General features: G+C 34.7%; 1 protein-coding gene across 1 annotated transcript; it reads right to left on the bottom strand.

Annotated features, from left to right (window-relative positions):
• Positions 1 to 11,201: 11,201 nt before the first annotated feature.
• On the bottom strand, positions 11,202 to 16,578 carry LOC124935810 (threonine dehydratase 1 biosynthetic, chloroplastic-like). Its single transcript, XM_047476237.1, has 9 exons — positions 16,064 to 16,578; positions 15,529 to 15,708; positions 15,165 to 15,434; positions 13,565 to 13,771; positions 12,908 to 13,156; positions 12,502 to 12,575; positions 12,166 to 12,283; positions 11,725 to 11,859; positions 11,202 to 11,628 (listed from the first exon to the last, which is right to left on the bottom strand). The coding sequence occupies exons 1-9, from the start codon at positions 16,514 to 16,516 to the stop codon at positions 11,485 to 11,487; spliced, it is 1,830 nt and encodes a 609-aa protein (XP_047332193.1). The 5' UTR covers positions 16,517 to 16,578; the 3' UTR covers positions 11,202 to 11,484.
• Positions 16,579 to 22,196: the final 5,618 nt, after the last annotated feature.

Here is a 22,196-nt window from a genome sequence, read left to right as displayed (position 1 = left end):
TACGCTGAGAGCTTCAATAGTCAAAGTAGGGAAGCTAGAAAGTATCCCATATCAATCTTAGCTGATTATTTAAGATTCACATTACAAGATTGGTTTAACAGTCGAAGAGAAAAAGCTTCCAATCACAATGAACGTTTATCTTCTTATTATGAAAAGTTCTTACGTGATCAAGCTGAGAAGGCCAGATTATATAACGTTCATCCACTTAACCGTTTCGAGTTTTATGTCCATGACGGTGAATCTGATTATAAAGTTGACTTGAGAGGAATGAGTTGTAGTTGTAGGGTATTTGATGTATCTGGTCTTCCTTGCACTCATGCCCTGGCTGCTTCCCGTACCCATAGATTGGATGCCTATGAGTTCTGCTCAAGGTTTACTTTAGATTATTTGCTATTGAATTTATCTAACTAACTTTATTTCTCAAATGTTCAATTGTTATCTTTCAGGTATTACTCAAGTGAAATGTGGGTCAATGCTTATGCGGAAACAATATATCCAGTTTGTCATGAAGAGTATTGGGATATTCCAGAACATATCAAGCAACGAGTGTGCCTTAAACCACCTGTTAAGGTTAAGAAAGGGCGACCTCAAACAAAGCGTAGGTCATCCCAAGGTGAAATTCGTAAGATGCCGAGAAGATGTAGCTCATGTGGTGGTCAGGGTCACAACAGGGCAACATGCAAATCAGTAATGCCTGCACCCTCTACTGCAAGAGCTGCAAGAGCATCATCATCTCAGCCGCCATCATCTCAGCCACAAACATGAATATTGTCTGTGCAATTTTGAATATTGTATACTGATTATTGTTGTTGGTTTTCGAATATTGTATGCTGATTGATTGTTGTTGGTTTTCGAATATTGTATGCTGATTGAAAGTTGTATACAGATATTGCCATACAGGTTGGCCATACAGTGAGTGACTCACGCATATATATTGCACAATGCTAATTCACGTGTATTGTAATATAATTCACGTGTATTGTAATATAATTCACGTGTATTGTCATATTACAATACGCGTGAGTCATATTGTAATACACGTGAGTTATGAATCACGCGTATTACAATACACGTGAATTTTATGATACCTATTACAACCACGTGAATTATATAAACACGTGAATTTTATGATACCTATTACAACATTCATGTCTGAAATAATTCAGTGTTTACAAAACAATATACAACAATAATTCAGTGTTTACAAAACATGTTACAACAATAATTCAGTGTTTACAAAACAATATACAACAATAATTCAGTGTTTACAACTTCATGGCTCTAAAATCTGGTGGTACAACCTGACTGCCCACTTTTCTCTATATAATTGCATATTCTTTGATATGCAATTTTCTAGACCAAGTTTAGCAGTCAGGTACTCTAAATACATTAATACAAAAACGCTACAGTCCCCACTCCATTCTGCTTTTGGTACTTCAGGGTGTGGGATTCTCTGAAATCTAAAAGTTTCATTTATCATGTTAGGATACCTGGCCATTTCAACTTCAGACATTGCTTTATGAAGGAAGGGCGGCAACATCTCACAAATGGCTTTCATGTATTTTCCTAATTCTTCATCATTGAAAATTGTCTGATCGCAATCATAAACATCAATTCTCCATTCTTGCAATCGAATAACACACAGTACCCAGTGTAGGTTGTTGAGGTTCAGGGGGAAGTAAATAACATCAACACTGCTCCAACCGGGCATATGTTTATCTTCTCTACCCCAGTAGTAGTGGTAAATGACTTGATCGAAAGTATGGCCATGTGGTTTTTCTGGATCAACCGAGTCAGCAACAAAATCGTCATAGTATGAAGTAATCAAAGGGCCAAACTGGCAATCTAAGATGGTGAAATCCGCCGGGTACGACTTAGGGTAGGCGAATGCTCTTGCTCTTAGCAGACAAATTGCTGCATTCATCTCCACATCAGTTAGCCACTTATTTAACCTCAGAATTATAGTGAAGAACTTAAGGTCTCCAGTGCCATCAGAGAGTTGAACCTCTTTAAATGTAGCCCCTTTCGCAAATTCTTTCTTGAACTCTTTCCTTAGTTGCTCATTACAAGTCGACATAGGATCGACAACAATCGTCTTCTTTCTTGGACGAGGGACGACGTAGGGACTAAGTACAGCTTTCGACGCCGTCCTCTTTCTCTTAAATAGGATGTGGGATGCATCTTCCAGTACCACCACATCCTCATCTATCCGCTTGTCCTCCTTCTTCTCTTCCTTCTTCTGCACAACGAAATGATCGTCCACCTTCTTCTGCACCACCCTCCTACCCCTCTGCACCACCTTCCTACCCCTCTGCACCCCCTTCCTACCCCTCTGCACCCCCTTCCTACCCCTCTGCACAACGAAATCATCGTCCACCTACAAAGAAATCATTGAATTAGGCAACAAAAGTCTTCAATTAGTCCAAATGCAAGAATTGCATACCTCATCTTCATTATCCTCCACCTTCCTACCCCTCTGCACCCCCTTCCTACCCCTCTGCACAACGAAATCATCGTCTACCTACAAAGAAATCATTGAATTAGGCAACAAAAGTCTTCAATTAGTCCAAATTCAAGAATTGCATACCTCATCTTCATTATCCTCCACCTTCTCTTCCACCTTCTCTTCAACCTTCTCTTCGACCTTCTCTTCAACCTCCTCTTCCACCTCCTCTTCCACCTTCTCTTCAACCTTCTCTTCAACCTCCTCTTCCACCTCCTCTTCAACCTTCTCTTCAACCTCCTCTTCCACCTCCTCTTCAACCTTCTCTTCAACCTCATCTTCATTATCTTCCATCTGCTTCTCCACATGCTCCTCCACCTTCTCCTCCAAATTCCCAACATTCTCCATTTCCAACAAAGGCCCATCCTACAAAAACCAGAAAAGCCCTTCAATTAGTCCAAATGCAAGAAATAGGCAAAGTGCGCGAATTGCACCAAATGCAAGAAATGCATACCTCGATATTCAATTCACCATCTTGAACTGTCTTCTCCATCTCCAACAAAGGCACATCCTACAAAAACTAGAAAAGCCCTTCAATTAGTCCAAATGCAAGAAATAGGAAAAGTGCGCGAATTGCACCAAAGGCAAGAAATGCATACCTCGATATTCAATTCACCATCTTGAACTGTCTTCTCCATCTCCAACAAAGGCCCATCCTACAAAAACCAGAAAAGCCCTTCAATTAGTCCAAATGCAAGAAATAGGCAAAGTGCGCGAATTGCACCAAATGCAAGAAATGCATACCTCAGTATTGTTTTCACCATCTTCAACTGTCTTCTCCCCCAAATTCCCAACATTCTCCATCTCCAACAACGGCCCATCCTACAAAAACCAGAAAAGCCCTTCAATTAGTCCAAATGCAAGAAATAGACAAAGTGCGCGAATTGCACCAAATGCAAGAAATGCATACCTCAGTATTGTTTTCACCATCTTCAACTGTCTTCTCCCCCAAATTCCCAACATTCTCCATCTCCAACAACGGCCCATCCTACAAAAACCAGAAAAGCACTTCAATTAGTCCAAATGCAAGAAATAGGCAAAGTGCGCGAATTGCACCAAATGCAAGAAATGCATACCTCAAAATTTTTTTCCACATCTTCAACTGACTTTTCTTCATTTTCATTGTCCTCCCCAACAGTGTTTTTCTCCAAGAGCCCAACAATGTCTTTCTCCTGTCCATCCTACAATAAACAGAAAAGCCCTTCAATTAGTCCAAATGCAAGAATTAGGAAAAGTGCGCGAATTGCACCAAATGCAAGAAATGCATACCTCAGTATTTTTAACACCATCTTCAACTGTCTTCTCTTCATTTTCATTGTCCTCCCCAACATTGTTTTTCTCCACAAGCCCAACATTGTCTTCCTCCTGTCCATCCTACAAAAACCATAAAAGCCTTCAATTAGTCCAAATGCAAGAAATGCACCAATTATCCAAATGCAAGGAAATGCAAGAAATACATACCTCTACTTCATTCTCCACCACAAGCCCAACATTGTCTTTCTCCAAAATCAGCACATTATTGTCTTCCTCCTGTCCATCCTACAAAAACCAGAAAAGCCTTCAATTAGTCCAAATGCAAGAAATGCACCAATTATCCAAATGCAAGGAAATGCAAGAAATACATACCTCAACTTCATTCTCCTCCACAAGCCCAACATTGTCTTTCTCCAAAATCAGCACATCATTGTCTCCCTTCCCATCCTACAAAAAAGAAAAAATTATTTAATTAGACCAAATGCAAGAAATGCCAAATGAACGAAATTTATCATCATTCAAACTCATACCTCAGTGTTCACCTCAAAATCCCCCTCGTCCTTTTCTTCATCATTCTCCTTCTTTTTCTCCCCTTGCTGTAGTTGCTCTAACATCCGTTTAATGAGAATTATTTCAGCTCTCATTTCGGTTTTGATGAGACTTATTTCACTTCTCATTTCAGTTTTGAAGAGAGTTATTTCGTTTCTCATTACAGTTTTGAATTCATTTAGCTCCTTCGAAAGTTCATCCAATCTACATCTATCGTGGGGAGTTGTTGCTGTTGGAGTTGGGGGAGAGGATTCTTCGTCTTCTTCTTCGTCTTTTCTACTCGTGGCGCTCTCGACAGAATAAGAGCTGCTGGTGCTGGTGCTGGTGCTGGTGCTGGGGGTAGGGGTGCGGGTTCTTCTTCTTGTGGAAGGTTTGGCTTTGGCTGGAGTAATTTGTCTTTTCTTCCTCATGACAGTTTTTTTATGAGGAACTCCATCGTCAATATCTCCAAATTTCCTCTTTCTGCAGTCAAGATCAAAAAAGACATCATAAACATTACCTCCCATATCTTCAAAGTCATCCCCAGCATATAAGATCTTCTCTTCTTCAGACAATTCCATTTTCTTAACAATCGTGCCTTGCAGGGCAGTGTGAAGATCAGAGGCAGTGCTCTTCCTCTTTGATTTGTACTGTATTATCCTTGGGAAGACAGGCTCTTCCGTTTGAAGCGTCGTTTTAATTGAAAGATTGGGGACAAACGTTTGGATCACCTCATAAGTCCACACTTGTAAGGCTAGTGCAAACCCATATACGGTATAAGAAACATCGACATCTTTGTCTTTGTCTTTGTTCTTCTTCCCCGAGGCAGCATTCTTCTTCTGCAGATATAGCTTCCTGTAGCGATCAAGGTCTTTGGTCAAACCCTTCATGGTTGCTCTAAAGGCCACCTTTCCCCATGGAAAATTGAGGAAGGTGTCGATGTCATCGACCATGCTGAAGAGTTTCATATTTATTATCCTCCTCGGGTCAAGGGCAAAGAGATAATGGGAAACAAGGTATACCAGCCCCAATTTCCATGCATCTTCCCTATCAGAGCAGGACAGGAATTTTGAATGAAGGTCTCCTATTCTAATAAGTGGAATACGTTTAAAATATTTAAGAACCAAAGTTGGAGATTCTTCAACCTGGTTGAAAACTGTTTGCTTCGTAGGGAATCTCCCAAAATTGAGACCTGTAACCAATGCAAACTCCCTCATCCCGAAGCACAACTCTTCTCCATTCACAAGGAACTTCATCTCCATAGAATTTGAGCTGGACTTCTTGAGGAGCATGTGGTGTATAATCATTCCTGAGAAACGCAGTAACGGGTGCCCTTTGAATAAGAATCTGAATTGGGTTTCCTCTACCCTTTCAGTTAGATTCATCTTCGCAAACTTGGCAGCAATATTTCCCATATTGGTTTTCCAAGATACCCTCCCAGCAAACTCGGGTATTGTAGTGGACTCCATCTACAAAACAAGGAAGAAGATGGGAATAAGCAAATCGAATTAACCATTGAGAAATGCTTGCAAATTTCTTAATAGATTAAGGTGCAGTAAAGGTGCAGTAATACATTAAGGTGCAGTAATGGACAGTTCTAAATACATTAAGCATATGATGTGTCATTTATTAGATCAAAAACTCATCCTGTCTCATTGGCATTCTATTAAACGTAAAGCAGTAAAGCAGAGTAAGAACAGACGAAAATTAAGCAGTAAAGCAACAAAAGGTAAACCCTAAGCCTACACAGTCAAAGAAAACACAAAAATACCATTTCTTCACAAGAACATAACAAACACGGAAATGCCATTTCTTAAACGAGAAATGAATGAATAAGCGTGAAATGCATGCATTCAGAATAAGAACATTGATACAATACTCGTCATATACACACTAAAAGAATTTACACACATAAACGAAACCAGAACCAAACCCTAAACCCTAAATACATCAATATAAATCAATATAACGGGATAATACACTTCTAAACCCTAACCCTAACACTGAAAGCCCTAAACTCACCGGAATATGTCGAATAGACGGCGGAAAAAGACGATGATGTCGAATAGAGTGGAAAGTCGATGATGTTGGACGAGGAACGATGATCTTGATCGATGTTGAAGGAAGTCGGCAGTTGAGAAGACGTGGTTTTAGAAGTCGGAGTGGGAGGGAGAATCGGGGTGGTTTTGTTTTAAATTAGGGCCGGAAAATTATATATAAGACTAAAGACGCGATTTACCATGCACACGATTTAATCTAAATCGCGTGAGTTCATCACCGCGATTTAGATGAAACGTGTGGCTGGTAATTCCCGTACATTTAAAAACGCGAATTACCAATCACGCGTTTCATCTAAATCGCGGTGATGAACTCACGCGATTTAGATAAAATCGCGTGATTGGTAATTCGCGTCTATGAGCGTAAAAACTGGCGCCGAAGGGGTATTTCTGACATTTCGCAGGGCAAAAGGGCCCTTTTTGCCAACATTAGTAGGCGGGGGCCCTTTTTGGAATTTCCCCTGTTATGGGGGACATTTCATCAAATTTCCCATTATTGTGGAGTGACCGTGAGGAGGCATCGATTGAATGATTGTGCAATTTCCTTCCAAGCCAAGCATTCGATGAGAGATCGAGACTTAGCACCGGCATATGTATTTCTTTTATTCCCTAAGGCAAAGCCTCCTACCCACCCATGTGTCTCTCCGCCTAACGCTTGTAGTGAAACAAAAAAAATTGAGGGGTTCAAACCAAAGACATATGACCCAATGCTCAGCACTTAGTCCAAGCCTCGCGCCAATGCGCCATCCCTATAATCATTGGCCTCACCTTCTATCTATACCTTCACATGCGCCATAAAATTTAAAAAACAATAACGCCTCTTAGGATTCGAACCCAAGATCCCTAAGAACCTTCCTAACCACCCAGCCTAACCCATGCTTGTCTCGGTCCATGTCTTCGCCGAATTGCACCCCGTTCGCCGTCTCGCGAAGTGGTTCAGCTAGTGGTCTAGTTGATCCAATCAATAGGGCCTAATAAGGCTTTATTTGTTTCTATCTTATCCTATTTTTTTAATTATTTGTGTTAGAACCTATAATTTAATTCCAAAAAATATAAAATATTTAAATAAATATTTCTCAACAAAAATATAAAAAATATTTATTCTTATTCTTGTTTGGATTATATTTGATTTTCTAACTTTAATTTTTTTTTAGGTTTTCTCGATATTCGATCTTAGCCTATAGATATTTTTCTCGAGTTTAATTATTTATTTAATTTTTATATACTATGCTATAACTTTTATAAAATGTTCGAAAGTTTATAGTAGAGACCATTGTTTAATGGGCATGTGAAACATAACATCGAGATCCTCACGTGTAACCAAGTACCGAACAAAATCAGAATCTTTAAGTCACGTTCAAAACGTAAAATATTTTTTTTTCCAATTTCTCGAGTAGTAAATCGGGTGACGACTTTAAAAAGTCAAAACTAGTCTTAATTTTATTGAACTATATTTTAGTTTCTCACCTCACTTCAAGCGAATTCCAAGAAAGTCGTTTTCTCGTTTCATTTTACAAGGTTTGAGAAAAAGGTAAGCAACGGGGTTTAATGAAATCGACTTCAAATCTTTTGTTACTTTAGCCTATTGGTTCCTCATCTCACTCGAGATTCGAGAGGAATATGAGTTATGGGCGACACCTAATCGACTTTTCAAACTCTTCTCCATGAGTTGATTTTTTAGACGTTACACATTTTCACAAAAATCTTGTTTTTCTCAATTTCTCTCAAAGAAAAATTGGGTGGCAACTCTCAAAAGTCAAAGTTAGGCTGGTATTTTGTTAAATCGTATTTTTGTTTTTTCATCTCATTTTTAGACAAGACGACCTTCGAGAAATGTCATTTTCTCTCCTCGTTTTACGAAATTCGAGAGAAAAGTAAATTACAGAACTTAGCAAAATCGACAAAATAAAATACCTTCCATTTTGGTTCGTCATCTTTTTTCAAGAACGTGAGTTATTGGCGGTGGAGGACCTACAAGTGGGGCCTTGGGGGGCCCGGGCCTCCCCAAGGTAAAACTTTTAAGATATTATATATATGTTTATCAAATAAGGCTTTGTCTGAGTGGTTTTAGAGTTGAAATGTATAGTAGAGGTCAGGTGATCAAACCCTGCCTCTACTATAATTATAACCTCACACTTCTTTTTATAAAATTTTTATTTTATATCAACACTATTTTCTAATATTTATAATAAATTAACCATTCCTTTTATAAAAATTAATAAAAAAAATTAATTCATAATTATAGCATTCTAATTTCATTAAAGTAATTATTATTAATATTTTATTTTATACAAAAAAAAAATATTTTCTAAAATACAATATTTATAATAATACATAAATTTTAGTTAATATATAAATAACATTTATTTATATAAGTTAAAATATAAAGAATTATATATAAAATAATGAAAATCATATAATATTATTATTTATTTTAAAACTACATTTATATTATAATTTATTTATATATATATATATATTTTATTAATTTTAATATAATTAATAATACAAATTACTTATAAATATAAGGGTAAAATAACCATTTATATAAATATAAGGGTAAAATATTATTTTATATTTCTTAATTTTAAATTAATTTTAAATTATTTCAACAAATAAATGTATTTGTTAGATTTTATTTAGGGGTTGTGACACATATTTATTTTTAATCATTTATTTTATGTAGGATATAGAATAATGAAGATGTTCTATAAATGAATTTGTACTTCTACATCACATGACCAACATAAGTATTCTCAATCAATTAATGAGCCTACTAATGATTTTAATGTTACTGATCAAATATACATGGTTAGAGCATATCAAAAGATGCATCATTTTGTTTTTGGTGTTATCTTTTCAAACCTTTAAATAGAGAAAACGTAGATGATACATTTATAGGAGATGAGTACAAAAATTGGAAAATAGCATTAGAAAGATTCAATCGTCATATGAGAACTTCAAATAGTTGTCATAATGAAGCTAGAATTCAATTTGAATCATTTTAAGATCAAAGACATAACGTGAGAAACGTTTTACGTACACATGGTCGTGATATAGAAATAAATTATCACACATGTTTAACGACAATATTTGATGTAACACGCTTTCTATTGAGGCAAGGATTACCTTTTCGAGGACATGATGAGTCAAGTAGTTCATCAAATAAAGGAAATTTTATTGAATTGATTGATTGGTATAGTCAACGTAATGAAGATATTTGTCTTCTTTTGTACCGACTCATGGACAAGAATAATTTAGTAATTGTGCTTATTAATATTTTTATGTAATTATCGAGTAAAATTTTAATTAAAAAATGCATTTATTTGATAGCCAAAAAATGCTACTTTATTATGTATTTGGCCCCCCCGAGAAAATATTTCTGGGTCCGCCACTGGTTATTGGTATCGACATTCAAGTCAAATTTTTTTTTAAAAATGTCAAAAATTAGATGTTACAATTTTTTTAAAATTAATCTTGATACAAAAAAATATTAAAAATAAAGTTATAAGAAATTAATAAAAAAAAAATATGTATATTTATAAAAGAAAATTGATAAAATTTAAAACATCCCTTCAAATAACCTGAGATCCATCGAGCTGGCCTGACGTTGGTTTTGTACTAAGGAATAAATAGTGAGACATTAAAATTAAAATAACTTAATTGGTTAGTGTTACAAATATAAATATATATTTCAAGTTTAATACCTATATATCATTTTTATTTTATTTTTAATCTTATCATTTTTAATTAACTGGTTCCAGTTTTGAGAACAGGTGAACCTGATAACAAAAAAAAAGTGACTTATTTATTCTTATAAAACGAGTAGTTCATTATTGTAGGAGAACTCTGTAATCTAACCTCAATAATAATAATAATAATAATTATTATTATTATTATTATTATTATATATAACAACTAAACTAATAACAAAATAATAAGAAATGGTCTGCCAAGTCTAAATATGATATTCATATTGGTATTGTTAAACCATTGCACATCCAGATTATTTTTAATCAAACATAATGTTAGTATTAAAACCGCGTGTTTGCAAAGGCTTCTTTTTGCTTCAACAATTTTCTGGGAAGAAACAATTCATTATAAATTCAGAGTTCATTGAAAGGTAAGTTCAGCTTTAGAACTAATTAGCTAAGATGTGGTGTTTTCAGACATCACATGAGATTTAAAAATGTCTGTAACATGTCATAATTAATATAGCTTTTGTTATAATCTAAAGAAGTCTTATATATAATAACATAATTAAGGAATTCAAATTTGAAAAATAAATCTCTTTTATGATTTTGAAGTTCATTGTACAAATTTATTTTAAATTTGTTATAAATTCAGTTTGCTCTTGTTTTTCTTATAAAAAATACAATTTTATTTATAAATGCAATAGAGGTATACATTATAACACAAAAAAAATAAGAACAATTCAAACAAAATAACTAGATATTCCTAAGTCCTAACAAAGAATTTGCGGTCAGAATTACAAAGAATGTAGATAGTGGAATGAGAAACTACTAAGTCAAGCCGGTGAAAAGTGTAAGCAATTCCTAACTATGCAATATTTCTATGAAAACTTAGAAAATATGAGAATTTATTGAAACAATTGAAGTTTATGACCATGAGGAAATTTACAAATGGTTTCCGGTTTCACAGACTCTGAGGCTATGAACACAAGTCCTTGCTATCTAAGACAACATAGTGTATTTACCTAAACCATATGTTCTGTAGGCAAAAATTCTTAAAGGGGTTATATTTTCTTCTGAGTTTGTCAACATGCTAGCAACATTTGAACGTATGTATAGAATAGAGATTTTGAACATCAATATTTGTCATATTTAACAAAAAGGAACTGAAGAAAATTGAGGATTTGATATGGTGGTAATAAAATGAAAATTGTTGATTTGTTGTTTTAGTGATGGTTAATACATAAGTTTGCAGGAAAGTTTTAAGAACTAACTCATTTTCCTATCAAACAAATAATTAGAGAATACAAGTTCAGCCAACTATACTATACATGCCAATGGAATTTAGCCCCTTTCTGGATGAAACTGGAACATCCAACTAATACACAAAAATAATTGAACAGCTTGCTGTCAAATGATACAAGTTCATGATTTCCGTAAAGCTGATACCTCAGTACTGCATTAGGAGATGGAATGCATCATTTCTGGACTCAACCGCATAGTCGTAACCCAGATTGTTAGCTCGAGATTGAAACTCATCAGTGTCATTTGGTGGAACTTGAATGCCAACCAATACATTAGCACCCATTTCGCCCTACTCAACATTTTGATGAAAGGAAAATATAACAAACAATAAGAAGGGCCAAATGTCGATAAAAATAACAGAAATACAAATGCTAGAAAGTTAAACCTGTCCACGGTAATGGAACAAGGTAATGTTCCAAGTTGGGCTGAATGCATCAAGAAATTTCATTAATGCACCTGGTCTTTCAGGGAAAACAAACCGACAAAGAAGTTCATTCTCAACGTTTGATTGGCCACCCATCTGAGATATGTTCATAAAGAAAGAAAAGTTAGATTATAAATGCTCCTCCACCTTAGAAAAATCACAATGGTCTAGAAAATAATATGGATCATGATTTAGAAACTAATTATTACAAATTGGAACAAAAAATCTTGATATTATTTGGATCATGACCCAGAAAACAATTTTATACCAAACGAAAATAATCACTTTTAACTTTGATAATTTTTCAATGACAACGTGATTTCTCTTTAGAATGAGTACAAACTTGGTAGTCACTGTATTGAACACAAGTTATGAAAGATAAAATGTATGGCAAGAAATTACCAGATGACGCAAATGATCTTTAACCAAGTCATTGCTTGTCAGATTAATGGTTTTAAGTTGAGAAGACTCCATTCTCTCCACCAATGCTCCAAGTTCAAGAACAGTATGAAGAGCAACACTGGAAATTAGAAAACAAGAAACTACAAATACGTTGGTAGCCTAATAAGAAACATGAGACGACTTCCAATATAAACCAACTAAACTGCAAAGGAGATTGTTTTAGAAATACAAATTACCTAGATCAAGGAAAACATGTAATTGGGAGGAGAGAAGGGGGACAAAAGTTGGACAGTATCAAAGTTTTTCAAATACTAAAAGAAAGAAATCTAACTTTACCTGTACAAAACTAATGCTTTATTCTTTTCCCTGTTATATCTATATTTAAACTCTGTTATATTCAAGGGACCAACCTGCAAAACCAAGAGAGTCCACATATTATAAGCACACAAGAGGAGAAACTTAAAGCTTGTTTGATCTTGATTTTTGCAAATAAACAGATAAGTTGAAAAAAAAAAATCTTGTTTGATGTAAAGAGTGCGTTAATTGGATTAATTGAGTAAGGTGACAAATATATCTTTAGTATCTAAAATTTTGAAATGTTATAAAAAAAAAGTTAGGGTAATTTGGTATTTAAGGTTGATGTGATGAAAGTGATTAATGAGGGAACAGTGGTTTATTTAGATTAAATCCAAACAAACCATATAAAACAAGCCCTTAATTAATGATTCAAGAAGATACGCACAAGTTCACAAAAACTTTTGAAGCTTCCTGGCTCCTCGGGCAAAAATGTTGCAAGAACAGACTCCCGTTGCCTACCAACATTTGCAAGTTCAGTCACTATTCTTAGTCGATCAAAGTTCATATTGGCTCCACTGGTTATGGCCACAACATTTCCTTCCTTAAGACCATAATATTTGCAGTAAGCTTCAGCTCCAGCCAGAGAAAGAGCACCTGCAGGTTCCAGAATGCTCCTTTTCTCCTCAAACATGTCCTGCAATTATTTATATCACTAATCTGTTATACAACATCAGCATGAAAAGAAGAGACCATTGTAAACAAAGGGTCACAGCTAGATGGAAGAGGTCCTGTATGAGAAATTTGATTAATCTGTTTCTGACCAAACATATATTCTAATTTAGGATATCTAGGATTTGTAGAAGAAATATAGATGAGACTAAGAATGGCCTAAACCTGAGAGAGATAATTCAGATTCAATAACTATTTATTCATGGAACAAAATAATGCATACACTTACTATTTATAAGTTACTAACATAGTAATTACCATACTAATATATCATATTACTACCATTACAATCACAAGTTGTTGCATCAAAAGATGAGACAGTGAATTAACAAAAACTATTAGTTTGAGATTAAGAGAGGTTAGTGGATCTTACCTTTATAGAAGCACAAATAGCATCTCGGCTGACAAGTACTATCCCATCTATTAATTCTCTACATAGACGAAAGGACTCTTCACCAACAACTTTGACAGCAACACCATCTGCAAAACCTCCAACTTGATCAAGTATAACTCTTTCTCCATGATGCAATGATAATGCCATGGCATTTGCATCGGTAGGCTCCACACCTATAATCTTTACCTGTGCAGATATCAAGTACCAATTAGATGCATGACAATTGACAGCATTTAAGGAACCTAAGTGAAGGTCAAAATGAATGCATGCTGTGGAGGAAAACATGTAGCAAAAGAGAAGAAAAACAAGAAATTGGAACTGAATGAGTGTCTATCAGCCTTTTTTCTTAGAAGAAAGCAACAAAAATAAATCGTTATGCATTTCAAGGTTTAAGTATAGTGGCCTAGTTGCTTTATTTGATATTTATAGCCTATAGTAAGGTCCAAAATGTTACAAATGATGTCGTGATAGAACAAAGTCTCACAAAGACCATCTTTGAATCCAAATGGAACAAATACAACTGTCGTGATAGAATAAAGTCTCACAAAGACCATCTTTGAATCCAAATGGAACAAATACAACGAGGGTCACCTCTTGAATCTTAATGATTTTATTGTTTATAAATATGAAATTACAAGTCATAATTATCTTCTTGGATACTTTTGTTTGAGCTATGGTTCCTATAACATATTCTCATATATGTGAGCAACCCGCATGCCTCAGCCATACTACCTCATTAATGCTACCATAGGAGAAAAAAGGCAAACTTAAATATAACTTTTTTCAATACGAAAAAATCTATTATTGTACTATAAATGGAACATGATTACCGTCCAGCTTTCCTTAATAGGATAAAAAATCAACCATCAATTAAATTGAATGCAATTCTCATCTCCCCTCCATTAGTTCTTACAAACTTGTTAATCTCTTTATCCCATGGATAACAACTTATTTTTTCTTGAAATGATGGAAAAACTTTTAATTACACCACAACTAACGCAAAAGTCACACTGTCCGTGGGAGAAAAATCCAAACCAATACATTACAAGTCATGATAAAATTTTCCATGAATTAATCAACAAGAGAGAAAAAGAAAATGAAACCATAAAAAAGCATTTTTATCAAAATACTCTCGGAATCTCAATACTTCAAGATGAATATATTATTAACTCATTTTCATCTTTCTTGTGTTACCCTCTAGTTTATGCTCGGCCTTCATTTTCTAAAATATTAAATTAGACAAAAAAGGGTTAATATGTGAATGATGGATTATTGAATAGTATTAGGAAAAACAGAAGGGAAAACACAAAACTTGCATTCAATTTTACATGTGGTCGATTTTACACTCATTAAAAGGAGTTTGAGGGCATTAGGTTCATTTTATATTACACGAGTAAATTTACTACTATCGAAATAGATTATGCCTAGTCTTGTCTTTTATCCAGCTTTACACCCTATATTTGTAATGCTTTTTTTGTTGGGGGTTTCATTGTCTTCAAAATACGTCAATATAAAGTTCAAAATTGCTAGGTAGATAAAGTTGAAGAGCATAACTAACAATGCTAAATGAACAACAAACCTCTGGGCAAACCCTCTTTACATATGAAGCTATACCAGCAATTAGCCCACCACCTCCTACAGGCACAAAAATAGCATGCACTGGTTCTTTCATTTGACGTATAATTTCCATTCCAACTGTGGCCTGACCCGCAATAACATCAGGGTGATCAAAAGGAGGTACAAAAGTACGACCTTCAGCTTCAGCCCGTGCCTTTGCATATGCTTGTGCTTCATCATATGAATCACCCACAAGAACAACTGTAGCACCAAGTCTCTCAACTGACTTCCACTGTTCAATATAACCAAACAAAAGGAAAGAACTGGTATGATAAAGAAAAAAACCAATCCAAGAATTAAATTACTAAAATTAGACACAATTCAACCTTGATCTCTGGAGTAGTAACAGGCATCGCAATCACTGCATTGCACCCTAACTGCTGAGCAGATAGTGCAACACCTTGGGCGTGATTTCCAGCAGATGAGCAAATAACCCCTTTTTTCAACTGTTCCTTTGGAAGCTTAACCATCATATTGTAAGCTCCTCTAAGCTTGAAGGAGAACACCTACAACGAACAGGAAAGGACATACCGGACTGTTTTGTTATACACTTTTTCATGTGAATCATGATTATGTTGGACAAAAATCACAATAATTTAGAAATTAAGATGTATTATGATTGATAAAAATAATCTTATCCCAAACGACAAGAAAAAATATCACTTTCAAATGATGACCAAGTACCAATTTACAAATAGGCTCATCATAAACGCCTAAGCCAAAAGAAATTGATGTTGATGCATTGGATCAATTAAAGAACTTAAATTTACATCTAGCAAATTCTCAAGAAATTGACACAAGTACTACCCATGTTAACAGCAAAATGAATAACTTTATGAAAATTTTCTGGGAGAGACTTACGGGTTGTAGATCTTCTCTCTTCAGCAAGACCTTCACACCCATTCTCTCCGACAGCTTGGGTGCGTACTGTAACGGCGATTCAACAGCAACATCGTAAACCTTAGAAGTTAAAACATTGGTCAAGTAATCCATGGCATTAGGAATACCATCACCACCGGAAGAGGCGACGCCGTCGGGCACTGCGCCTAGGTATCCAGCGGGATATTGGAGAGAATCAGGAGATACTTTCAACAAAGACAATGAGGGAAGCGATGGATTTAGCTGCAATGGCGGCGCGAGTGATGCTTTTACGGAGACCTCAGCCGTTGATTTGGAGAGGGTAGCGGAAACTACAGACCTCCTAAGCTTAGTGGTAGCTGCCTTGAAAGTGTCATTGCTGGGCGATTTCAATGGATTTGACAAATTGGAACGGAGAAAAGCTGGATGTGAAAGAGTAAAGCTTAAGGCCTCCATATAATTAAGATAGAAGAAGGGTGCTGTCTGCAATCAACAAACAGTTGCAGCGGCGGAAAGTGAACAAAAGTCTGGTTCTATTTATATGAAAATATGGAAAACGTTTGGTATATACGGGATTTTATTTTTTTTTTTGCGGGAGGGAATTAATTTTGTGGTACATAGTGATTACTCCATTCCCATGCAACTATTTATAAAGAAGAAATTGGTCTAAAGACTATTATAAAAGAAAATTTATAAGAAACTTTAAATTTTTCAATAAATTTCAATTAACCTTATCTATTGACGCGTCAATTTGGGTTCATCAAAATATTTATAGAGCTCGTTTTAAATTGTGCTTCGGCTCAAGTCAAGTTTCGTTCTTTTTATATATCAACATTTAACATTTCGTTTATCGAACTCTGATTAGACTTGTCATGAAGTAAGAACTTAAGAATCTAAATTAAGTTAGATTTAAAAAAAAAAAAAAAAAAAATATTTCATCTAACAATTAATTCTATTTAAAAAAAAAAGAAATGATTGAGAGAGGGAATGATGTGGGCGCAATTTGATTAGCCAAAAAAATAAAAAAAAATATCTCTCTTCTCTCTCCTCACTTTTTATCCTTTTTCTAACCAAGTAATGTAGTGACACATCATTTCCTCCCCATTCTCTCTCAAATTCTCTCCTTCTATCACTCTTTTTAAAAAAAATTAAAGAGTAATTTCATTTTATTATATTATATTAAAATAATAATAATAAATTCTTTTTAGGTTTGATTTAAACCCAACTCAACATTTATGTATATTTGTTAATGCTTGGCATTCATTAGGTTGTTGTCATAACACATATCTCTATTTTGTACTTTTCAAAGAAAAAAATAAAGAAATCCAAATAAATTATTTACATGGTTAAACTACAAATAAAATTTAGACAAATGTATTGTGACCAAAATTTCTTAAAAAAAATTATGTAACAATTAAGGAGTAAATAAATTTCATTTACCACTCATTTTTGTTGGTAAAAAAATTTCCAAAAAAAATTCCAAAGTTTCTTCAATTACTTAGTTTTACTAATTTTGTCACCAAATAGGATGAATCTCCAGATTAGTTATGTAGATTTTATGAATAAAATATATTTTTTATTTTATTATTTTAATCATAATATTCATTATAATTTAAAAAGTTTTACATAATTATCTAACCCTGAAATCTTAATAGTTCTGGTTACTTGAGTTATAATTTTTTTTTTATTAAAATTTACTTTTATGAAATATTTGTAAAAGAGTAATATATTTTTTAATACATATTTTTTTTTTAATTTACTTAATTCTTTTAATATTATATTTAAATTTATTTTATATTAATAAACACTAAAATTCTATATATTCAATTATAAATTAAAAAATAATTATTTTAAATAAATAAAATCAAAATAATTAACTCAAGGCCAAAATCTAATCAAACAATTAATTATTGTGATAATTTAATCATAATTAATTAAGAATAATAGTAAAAAAAATTGGAATAAATGTTTACCCATTTCATCTCAAATTAATTAAAATAAATCAAGGATTAAAATAAATAATTTAGGATAAAATTTTTATCCATTTTATCCAAAATAAATTATTTATTAAACCCAAAAATTTATAACAATAAAATAAATGTGTGACATTTATTTTAAATATTTTTTTAACTTTAACCGCTATATCACTTATAATTGTTGAAATAATTTTATAATTTTGTGTATAGGACACATTGAGTACATATTTTAAAATTAATATAATTCTTTTGTTGAATTTTTTTTTTATTTTTTATGTTATTCGTGTGCATCCCAATCTTCCCATCATTCGATACATATAATATTTTTTATTTTATTTTAAACCGTTTCAAATTTATGAGCGGGTCAACACATGATTCGACCCAAGTATCCATTTACTCTAACACATATATCCAAATTAATCACAGTTTTCGACCCGACAAATTCAAATGAATCATTATTATTATATATATATATATTATATTATTATGATGTTGGGTCAAATTATTTTGACTAAGTGTTGAAATAATTTAACCATTAGAATTTTGATGATGAAATGAATTATGTGTTTTGATGCAGGTGTATCGAAATCATATTTCATAAGACTTGGCTCTAATGAGGGTCATTAGACCGATCTCGTCACCAGATGCAAAGAATTAGACGTGTAGTCTAACTCAACGGAGTTAGACGTGTAGTCTAATGAATGCAAAGAATTAGACGTGCAGTCTAACTCAACAGAGTTAGACGTGCAGTTTAATGAATGCAAAGAATTAGACGTACAGTCTAACTTAGTGGAGTTAGACGTGCAGTCTAATGAATGTAAAGAATTAGATGTACAGTGTAACTTAGTGGAGTTAGACGTGCAGTCTAATGAATGCAAAGAATTAGATGTGCAGTCTAACTCAGCGGAGTTAGACGTGCAGTCTAATAGATCTCGGAATTAGACGTGCAGTCTAACTCAGCGGAGTTAGACGTGCAGTCTAATAGATCTCGGAATTAGACGTGCAGTCTAACTCATTGGAGTTAGACGTGCAGTCTAATGTATACGGAATTAGATGTGCAGTCTAACTCAGTGGAGTTAGACATGCAGTCTAATATATACGGAATTAGACGTGCAGTCTAACTCAGTGGAGTTAGACGTGCAGTCTAATATATTTGAAATTAGGCTTGCAGTCTAACTCAGCGGAGTTAGACGTGCAGTCTATTGGAATGAGAAAATTAGACGTGCAGTCTAATGGATTGTGAAAGTTAGACGTAAGTCTAACTCCTTCAGACAAGTCTGAGGTAGAACTGGAATTAGACGTGCAGTCTAACTTAGTGGAGTTAGACGTGCAGTCTAATGGTTAGTGAAAGATTAGATGTGTAGTCTAATTAGTGAAAGTTAGACGTAAGTCTAACTCTTTCAAACAAGTCTGAGGTAGAACCGAAATTAGACGTGCAATCTAACTTAGTGGAGTTAGACGTGCAGTCTAATGATTATTGGATAATTGGACGTGTAGTCTAATTAAGTGAAAGTTAGACGTAAGTCTAACTCCTTCAGATTAGTCTGAAGTGATTGTAATTAGACGTAAGTCTAATTCTATTAGACTAGGCGGTCTAATGGACTCTGTTTTTAGACGGGGATGTTAATTTCATTAGACTGATTTTCACAATCCGTCTAACTGAAATACGTCTAATGCTAAGATTAAGTAGTATGCTTGAAGCTAGCACCCCCTACCCACGTGCTATAGTTGTACCCTACTCCTGATCCACTTTCTAGTGAAGATCAGTACAACAGCTATATGGAACCAACCAACGAATGCCACGTAAGAGAATTTTCCTCATATTACTTGTTTTGCAGGTACATCTCTGATGGAATATTCGCGCACTCCAGTGGTGTACGACCACGATCCTTGTTCTCAAAACCTACTGTGTACAATGGAGACTTTACAATGGAAGAGTGTCACATATCATTCTAAAAGATTCGATCGTTAGCCCCTGCCCAGTATTTAATAAATCTTAAGGACAACGGACAATCTGCCTCACAAACTGTCAGATTTTACAAAAGAGTTAATCTACAATTCTGCTTGTTATTCCAAAGAGAGAAATCAAGTCTTTTACTATGAAGCTGCTTTCTGATTGTACTGTGTGTGAATCAAGAGAGAGCTAGAATCAAAAACACCTTTAGCTGAGTGATATTCTTCATATTGTATATTGAACAGAGTGTGTTCTGTTCAATAGTGAGCTAAGTGTGTGTAAATTGTATTTGATTCGAATCATATTATAGTGAATCCTTCCGGTGGTTGGAAGAAGGGGTGACGTATGAGAGTTTCTCCGAATATCCATACAAAACTGTTGTGTTCTTCATTTCTGTCATCTTTTCATCTTTCATCCTGAGCTTCAAACCTATGTAAACAATTCCTCCTTGAATTTGTTTCAAGTATTTACAAGTGTTTGCGTAGAATAGAAAGTGAATTAAATCCCTAACAAGATTTCTTTCAAACCATTTTTCATAAGTCTTCATCAATAGTCAGACCCTCGTCTCTATCGATAAAGCCGATCCTATCAATTGGTATCAAAGCCCTGCTTTTATTCTCAAGCCTTTCCTGAAATATGTCGACCATAACCAAATATGTTAGTGCTACAGCCATTCCAACTTTCTCTCGAGAAAACTACATTGTTGGGAAGAAAAGAGTTCGTGTTCATCTCTCTTCTCTTCATGACGACATGTGGAGTGTTTTCACAGAAGGTCCTATCAAGATTGATAAGGAGAAAGTTGACTGGACCTCTGATGAAAAGAGGCAGAACAACCTCAACAACATGGCTCTTGATGTTCTGTACAGATCTCTCGATGACAGCATGTTCAACTACATTATCGAATACGATACTGCCAAAGAGGTCTAGGACAGACTCACCCAACTGTGTGAGGGCAACGAGCAAATCAAATAAAACAAGATCATGGTTGCCACTCAACAGTTCAACAGCTTCAAGATGCGTCCTGGTGAAACAATGAACGATTTCGACACCAGATTCAACAAGATTGTCTCCTCCCTATCTATCCTAGGCAAAACCTATAACAACCGAGAGCTTGCTATCAAGGTCATGCGTGCTCCTCCAAGGGAATGGGACATAAAGACAATGGCGATGAGAGAATCCAAAGATCTTAACAAGATCTCTCTCTTTGATCTCTTTGCTGATCTCAAGACCTATGAGTTCGAGCTGAACTGTAAGATTGAAGAAGATCAACCCACATCCGTTATTATTGCCAAGGCGCTGGTGACTGCTGAAGAGCCACCAACCGCTCCGGATGTGAAGATGGCTGCTCAGCAGCTGAACAACGATGCCATGTCTCTCTTTGTGAAGAAGTTTGGCGACTTCATGAAGAAGAGAAACTCTAACTCAGACTCTTCAAATTCTAATGACAATAAAAAATCTAAAGCTAATGTTACTTGTTTTAAATGTGGTAATAAATGTCATTATGCATCGGAATGCCGAAAGCCGAAACGTGAAGATGCCAAGGATGATGGAAAAGAGCTGAAGGCTCTTATGGCAGGTGACAGGAAGAACAAAGGAAGCAGCCGTGGTTCCTACTTTTCATCCAGTGATAGTGATGAAGAAGAGATGACTTGCTTCATGGCAAGAGAAGATGAAGAAAGAACTCAGGAGACTGAGGTATTTGACTTCTCTTCCGAAAGGTTTTCAAGGGAACAACTGGTAGCTTCACTAGATGACATGGTCATCGAGTACAGAAAGCTAGCAGAATACCTAAATGAAACTAAATCTTCACCAGATGTAAACAAACCAAATATGTTTCAAGCTGAAGAGTCAAATTTTTTTGAAAAGAAGATTGAAGAGATCTCATCTGAAAATGAGATGCTCAAAGAACAAATTCAAACCCTTTCATCTGAAAACAAAAGATTAAACTACGTTGTCTGTGCATGGACAAGGTCCGGAGAATCTGTCAAATATCAGATCAACATGTTGAAACCTGGTGGATCTAGATCCGGATTGGGGTTTGATAATAATGACCCTAACCTGTCATGCAAAAAGTCCAACTCACCTAACAAGTTTAAGCCAATAAGTTTTGTCAAAGGGAGTATGACTGACATTGAATCTGATCTTATTCATGAAGAAGTTGCTTTCAAAAATGAAATAGCTTATGTTCCGCCTACTGTTAGCTCGC

Source organism: Impatiens glandulifera, chromosome 4 (assembly GCF_907164915.1).
Source record: "Impatiens glandulifera chromosome 4, dImpGla2.1, whole genome shotgun sequence".
NCBI lineage: Eukaryota > Viridiplantae > Streptophyta > Magnoliopsida > Ericales > Balsaminaceae > Impatiens > Impatiens glandulifera.
Note: the sequence above shows the minus strand (reverse complement) of the source record. Positions and strands in the feature narration are given on the sequence as shown.